Raw genomic sequence first — 7,410 nt, forward strand, 5'->3', positions numbered from 1 at the left:
AATAATTCTTAATCCTGCTTCAATATAATAAATGAAAATCGAATATTCAAAATACCTACCACCTCCGTCTGTACCTGATTTTCTCATCGCTTCGCACTTTTTCTATATCCTCGAATCTATAATTGAAACTGAAAAGTTGCCATAAGCCACTGTGTATTTCTGGGAATTGGGGGTATTGATTTTATCCATTTAAGATTGTCTTAATCAGATAGGTGTCATATCTCTTCCAGGTGGTATTGCCACGTTCCAAACCAGCAAGGAAAATGTTTATTACGTGATAGGCCGGTACAAAAAATCTATTTAGACCATTACATAAGTTAATTAATAAGATATTCAATCATAGGGCATTAGATATATTAGAATGATAGCTAGATCGAGCCGGCTGATATCCGCTGATAATAATTAAGTAGGTAACTGATGTCATCGATTAGACACCTAGGCAACTTGACGAAACGCATTTAAGTAAATACAAACGGCGCTATTCCAGATAATTCAGATCAGACAGATTGTCAAATTGAACAAGGATCTATTTCCAAAATCATGTAAAAGTGCCTATGCTGAAGTGAAGCGCCTTTCAGTATTTTGAAAACAAAAGCTGTTACTACATAGGTTTGTACTTTAAGATAGTTTTAAGAATCTTGGTCTCTCTGATAATATCTGGTCGAGGCAATATGCTGATGATTACAGTGAAATTATCAGTTGCGAATTGATTTTATTTATTAAAATAAGTGACAGTGTATTTAAGGTTCCGTACCATAAAAGGAATGATGTTCCATGTAGATTTCTATGTCTTAAACTTTGAAAGAACAGCAAATATGATCGACATACATAGGAAGTTACTGACAAAAGCAACATAATATCGTGTATAGGTAAGTACTGGTATTCGCATGTTCTTAAGTATATACAGGTGTACATACCGTCCATAATTCTAGAAGTTTAAACAGATTCCACATATAATACAATTATAAGAGAGACAATACATTTAAATTAGGAGTAAAATAAATATCACACTTCATATTCATATAGTCTTATTATACTCAGTTATTTGCTTTTTAATACTTAATTATCGATAAAGATAACACATGTCCAAACACGAAAAACAATAGTTTACAGTAGTATATAAAGCTGTATATTTTCAACTGAACCACAATTGATATCTCGATTTCGGTAGAGATAAGATATAAGTTATTATAAAAAGCATTTGGATATCCAAATTGGTAGCATTTGCTCTATTAACCCAATACAATGAAGCTCTTACTAGTTTGCGCTCTGCTGTGCGTCGGCGGTAGCTTCGCTGCATCCGTGAAAGCAAGCTGTAAGTGTAAGTCGTTATAGTTCCTATTGAAATTTTCAAATATTCCGGTGACCTGAAACCTTTAAACTATTTTGACACTCTTGCGATAAGGTTCAAGGGTCACAAAAAAAATAATCTAAATGAAGTAAATATTTGCAGCAAGCGGCGTAGTGACCTGCTACTACGGAACATGGGCTAACGGGAGGTCCGGAAAAGGCCGTTTCGGCGTGAGCGACCTGCCCACTCATCTCTGCACGCACATCGTCTATTCCTTCCTCACGCTTGACGGAACCTCCGGAGGCATTGTTGCTCCTGAAGAAAGCACTGTTGAAGGGAAAGGAAGTAAGTGAAATTATATTTATTCCTATACTTATACTTTGAATTATTGATATTGTATGTACAGTCGAATTAGTCGAAAACATATACGCAAAATTTTGACTGTCTTTTAAGTAAAATTCTTAATAATTATGGATCGCATGCTTACTGAACAATAACTTAAAAATGAATTAATCGTTTGAAATCACAAATAAAATATCAAGAAAAAAAAATATTAACATTTAAATTCAACTTTCTGGAATTAATTGACGATCATAAAAACAAATGCGAGAAGGTTAACTGAAAGAGATCTCTGACCACTTTGACAAGTATGCCTTTGCACTAATCACATGTTATGTTTTATATTACCTTTTGTCCATTTTTTTACTATCTAATAATAATATACAGAAACATCATCATTCCCTTGCCCTTTTCCCATTATTTGGGGTCGGCGCAGCAGATCATCTTCCTCCATTTCTCTCTATCAGCCGTCATTTCCATACTAATACCTTTCACTCTCATATCGTTGTTCACACATTCCATCCATCTTTTCTTAGGCCTTCCACCACCATTGTATCCATCCACTTTCATATTTACCACTCGTTTTATAACATTGCTTTCATCCCTCCGCATTACATGCCCATACCATGCTAATCTACTTCCTCTCAATTTCTCTGTCACTGGCGCTACTTTCAGGCTTCCTCTTATATACTCATTCCGAATCCTATCCAGTCTTGTCACACCACACATCCATCGCAACATTCTCATTTCATTCACATGCAGTCTTCTCTCATCATTCGTCTTGGTGGCCCAGCACTCACTACCATACAGGACGACAGGTCGGATAACTGATTTATAAATTTTCCCCTTCAGCCTGAATATACAGAAACATATGTATACAAATTACTTATGTGAATTATTCTGTAACAAAAACGTTTTGCAGATTCCGTGTCTGACCTCATTGCGCTAAAGAAGAAGAATCCCGAATTGAAAATCTTGGCTGCTATTGGTGGCTGGAATGAAGCTTCAACAAACTTTTCGGCGGTAAGAAAACTTGTATTTGAAAAATCATAATTTCTATACTTTTTACGGCACCTCACAAAGATTGCATTCTTAGCGTCCGTACCTCATAGCAAGTGGAAACCCTTCTCCAGAAAATAGGCTTGACTGTATGTTTTTTGTATGTCTGCAGGTTGTCAACGACAAAACTAAGAGGGCACTTTTTGTCAAGAACTTGTACAACTACGTTGACACCAATGGCTTCGATGGTTTGGATTTGGACTGGGAGTACCCTTCACAGAGAGAAGGAGCAGCCACTGACAAAGTACGTACCAACATAAGCCATATTTTATTTTTGTTTATCTTTTCCCTAATAATTACGTGTTTAGCGATGAAACAATGACTTGTAGTTTCTGCCTCCGTTATGTCTTTAAATTCTTTTGAAATACCTACTTACAATTTTTTTGTCATAATAAATATTAGACAAAATCCAATAAAACACAATTTATTAAACATTGTTTCAATAATTATCTTCTTTCAGCAACAATTTGTCACTCTCGTCAAAGAGTTGAAGAAAGCTTTCGCTAAGAAATCTTACCTATTGACCGCTGCTTGTGCCGTTACCCAGTCGAACATCGATTTGTCCTACGATGTCCCCGCACTTTCTAAGTAAGTGTTGAAAAAACTACTTTTGCTTATTCTCTAGTCTCGTGGTTAAGTTGTTAGCTTCGATTTTCGGCTCTGTCACCGTTAGACTGCATGGTCACTTTTTAGATCACAGCTACGAGGGACGTTCAAAAAGTAATGAGAATGGATATGTTCCTGTATCTTGATTTAATTTTTCTTAACTTGTCCATGTAGCAGTACTCATTAAAGTGAAATTGCATAATTCAAATTTTTACTACTTTCATTTGTTTTTCTTTGATATGTAAATAATTGACACAAGGTGGGGGATGAACATTTTCAGTAAAATAAGAGCATGTTTTCATGAATATTTGACATGTCGTGAGTTCATTTCTGACATGAATATCAAAAATAATCATACTTTAAATTAAAGCTGGGTTTATCCTTTGTTAGTAACAGCAATAAAAAAAGTTCGTATAGATACATTTTCAAACGGTATGGTATCCAAAAAAAAAATAGGTGCTGTTTTGGGTCATGTTCACGATTTTTACAGATTATCACGAAAATTGAGAATATAGATTGGAAACAAAATTACGTTAGTATTAAACAAGAACATACAATCATTTTAAAATTAAAAAAATGATTAGTTACAATAAGAACATTTTAAACAAACAAATAATAATGTTTTGGCCTTCAAAATGACATGCAGTCGACAGGGCCAAATCCTCAAATTGCCGAGGGTGCTGCTCAAGTTAGTGTATTTAAAGCTACAAGTGACATACCTAATATTGAAGGCAATATAAGGATCATTAATATTTTATACCCGACCTTTAAATAAAATTGTAATATAATCGCTACTCTGAAGTATAGTGAAGTGAAGTGCTTACTGACATGGTATTTAGACTATCGTTAAGATTTTAATTTTTAAAGGGGGCAAAAAAATAATAATTGAAAAAATTAAATATGTAAATAAATCACAAAAGAGTTACTTTTAATTATAAAAATATAAGGATACTTACATTCTTATGTTTTAATACTCATTATCATTACTTATTGAACGCCCCTCGTATAGTGTGACATAGGTTCCCAAAAAGTACTTTTTTATCGTTTTGGGACTATTACTTGACTGGCAAATTTGTGTTTAACTACGAGTATACTTAACATAGTACTAATTTCTAGATACCTGGACTACATCCACCTGATGCTGTACGACTTCCACGGCTCTTGGGAAACGACGACCGGAGTGAACGCACCTCTATACGCACAGAAAACTGACGCTGCTACCTTAAATTTGAATGTTGTAAGTGAAGCGACAACCTAATTTGCATATTTTGCTTTACTTACACACTTTAGAGTTTGTTTCTTCTAGATATTTGGTGACGGTTAGGTATATTTCATTATACTTCTTCTTAGTCGTTTCAATCTTGGTAGAACTCGGCCGTGATCATCGGATGATATCTATTTTGAAGACATCCCGGTCATAGCTGGTTTTATTAACCCCCGACGAAAAAACGACGGGGTGTTATAAGTTTGACGTGTCTCTATTTCCGTCTGTCTGTCTGTCTGTCTGTCTGTCTGTCTGTCTGTTTGTCTGTGTGTGTGTCTGTCTGTGGCATCGTAGAACGGATGAACCGATTTCGATTTAGATTTTTTTATTTGAAAGCTGTGTTAGTCCTTAGCCATGTTTTATGAAAATCGGTCCACTAGGTCGCGGTCGGGGGTTTTTTCAAAATTTTAATTTTGTGGTTATAGTTCATTTTAATATTGCTTACTTTATTACACAGTATTTTAATGATGCTAGACCAAAGCTGCATCCCTTCTTAATTAATTCTTTAAGCGACCCTGCCATCGACATTTTCTCACCATTTAGGATAGAAAGCATCATGGTGTTTCGTACGTCCCATTCAGCAACATTTTGTCCCATGACTAAAATATGTTTATGATTTGTCTTAGAACAACTCCGTCCACACCTGGATCAACAACGGCGCCTCTCCATCCAAGTTGGTGCTGGGTCTCGGAGCGTACGGAAAGACCTTCACCCTGACCAGTCTGGACAACACTTCCACAGGAGCACCCGTCACTGGAGCAGGAGTAGGTGGCCCTTATGTCGGTGAATCTGGAACTTACAGCTACTTGGAGGTGAGTACCAAGATTACTAATATATACTTATATAGTCCCTCCTCATCGGTTTCGATGACGGCGACCTCAGCAGATTATGAATTATTTTGTCTGTTATGGGCTCTTTTGTGGCTGGCCAGGCCAAACTTGGCCTTAAATACTCTTTTGCAGGCGTTACAATAGAGTTGGCCAGACGTATTGTAAGTATAAACGTAGGAGGGCTTTGGTCTCTATTTGTGTTGCAGGCGTTTGGTGACATCTCAGATGATAGGTATCCAGCTTTTTTATATCGAATTTGTAAAGGCACCACGTCTCTAAGCCATACAAAACCAGGACAACTAGCTTAGGGGCGTAATACAAGCGATAAAGCGGGAAAAAGTTACTACTGATGAAAAATGTTCTAATTTCCAAAATTGCATCCGTTACATTTGCAAATATGTGTGTACTTTATCCATTTTCAATTTTATTGATTCCTTTGATTTCTATGAATAGCTTTGGGATGAAACCAGACAATTATTAGAATCTCTGATGATATAAAAACTCACCATAATTGACTAATGACTATTTGTTAATTCTTCTAGATCTGCGAAGACCAAAAGGATAATCCTTCTGCATGGAGCATCACTGAGGTGGAGGGCAACTACGTGTATGCTAACAAGGACCTCTTCTGGGTCGGCTACGACAACCCCAACACTATCAAGGCTAAGGTAAGTGCATCGACTTTTTAATTTAAGAAGAGATTTATCATCCCAAAAAGTTTTCATACAAACGAAGTCCTTAATTTACTCCCTGAAATATCTTTACACAATTTGATCTCATACATACATACATACATACATACATACAATCACGCCTGTTTCCCAGAGGGGTAGGCAGAGATCACGGATTTCCATTTACTACGATCCTGACAAACCACTTTCGCTTCACACACTTTCATAACGTTTCTCATACACGCTCGTCGGTTTCGAGTACTTCTGACCTGGCCTTTTTGCAATATTTCCCCGATTTGATCAAGAAAAGTTCGCCTAGGTCTTCCACTACCAACTGACCCTTCCACTCCTTCTTCATATACTTTCTTTGTTAACGTCTCATCCATCCTCTCTACATGCCCAAACCACCTTAACATACCCATCTCAATCTTTGTCACCACATCTACATCACACTCCACACTTCTCATAATCAACTGTAATTTAAATATTGGTATTTCAGTTGTATGTTGTTACCCTTATTAGTTCAGCAGAGTACCAGTCCTTAAATTCCACACTTTTTAAATCAATTTGATGCATAAATATTTCGTTTTACTATAATTACAAGCTAATTTGACATTGGACAATCTGTATGTTTCAGAATAATACATTTATTCGTTTGTTTTGCAGGCACAATACGCCAAAAACACTGGTCTGGCAGGCATCATGTACTGGGCCATAGACTTGGACGACTTCAGCGGCACTTGCGGAGACAAGTTCCCACTCGTTTCTGCCGGCATTGCTGGATACAACTCTGCTTAATTTAAACAATAGTTTTACTATAAAATTTCAGTACTAAATAAAATATTTTATTGTAATAATTATATTTGTTTTATGTTTTGCCCTTCCCCACTTTCAGGTTTGTTCCTTAACTAGCCGCGAAGTATGGCGTTTCAGGAGCGGCTAGGACAAGAGGTTCTTAATTGAATTTCATTCAAATCTTGCAGTTCTAGGCCGGCAAAGTCCTTATTTTTAATTTCCAGTCACAGATATCTGTGACATAACATCTAGGGATTTAGCCATTCGAAAAAAAAAGTTGCTTTACAGACGTGGCGACTACAACAGGTACAGGGTCTAAGCAATATTTTAATTTTGATACGTTTTGATTTATTGATATGTAAGACACATCAGAAATGTAGATGTCGCTAGTGACATGGTCACACGTGACAATTGCAATGGTCAAATCGCAGTCATTGACGGATGATAATCTGACGGAATTGGTAACCCAACGGACTGGCAATACAAGGATGTGGGTTCAAGTTTCACGTTGGTCAAAGTTAATCACAGTCACTGCATTTAAAAGTTTTTTTTCTT

At 36.4% G+C, this 7,410-nt stretch overlaps 1 protein-coding gene across 2 annotated transcripts; it reads left to right on the forward strand.

Moving 5' to 3' along the window:
* Positions 1-1,155: 1,155 nt before the first annotated feature.
* Positions 1,156-6,918, forward strand: LOC125235905 (acidic mammalian chitinase-like). 2 transcript variants are annotated; one of them, XM_048142539.1, is made up of 9 exons: positions 1,156-1,315; positions 1,454-1,636; positions 2,553-2,653; positions 2,802-2,933; positions 3,150-3,277; positions 4,412-4,532; positions 5,186-5,371; positions 5,932-6,057; positions 6,727-6,918. In XM_048142539.1, exons 1-9 carry the CDS (start codon positions 1,246-1,248, stop codon positions 6,856-6,858), a joined length of 1,179 nt encoding a protein of 392 aa, XP_047998496.1. In that variant the 5' UTR covers positions 1,156-1,245; the 3' UTR covers positions 6,859-6,918. The 2 variants fall into 2 exon arrangements, with proteins under 2 accessions (XP_047998496.1, XP_047998495.1); XM_048142538.1 differs by having other exon boundaries at positions 1,166-1,321.
* The last annotated feature ends 492 nt before the right edge of the window (positions 6,919-7,410 follow it).

Source organism: Leguminivora glycinivorella, chromosome 18 (assembly GCF_023078275.1).
Source record: "Leguminivora glycinivorella isolate SPB_JAAS2020 chromosome 18, LegGlyc_1.1, whole genome shotgun sequence".
NCBI classification, from domain to species: Eukaryota; Metazoa; Arthropoda; class Insecta; order Lepidoptera; family Tortricidae; genus Leguminivora; species Leguminivora glycinivorella.

Coding starts and splice junctions, on each gene's coding strand:
- LOC125235905 (XM_048142538.1), top strand. CDS start 1,246: ATGAAGCTCTTACTAGTTTGCGCTCTGCTGTGCGTCGGCGGTAGCTTC. Junction 4,533..5,185: donor CTACCTTAAATTTGAATGTT/GTAAGTGAAGCG, acceptor GATTTGTCTTAG/AACAACTCCGTCCACACCTG. Junction 5,372..5,931: donor GAACTTACAGCTACTTGGAG/GTGAGTACCAAG, acceptor TAATTCTTCTAG/ATCTGCGAAGACCAAAAGGA.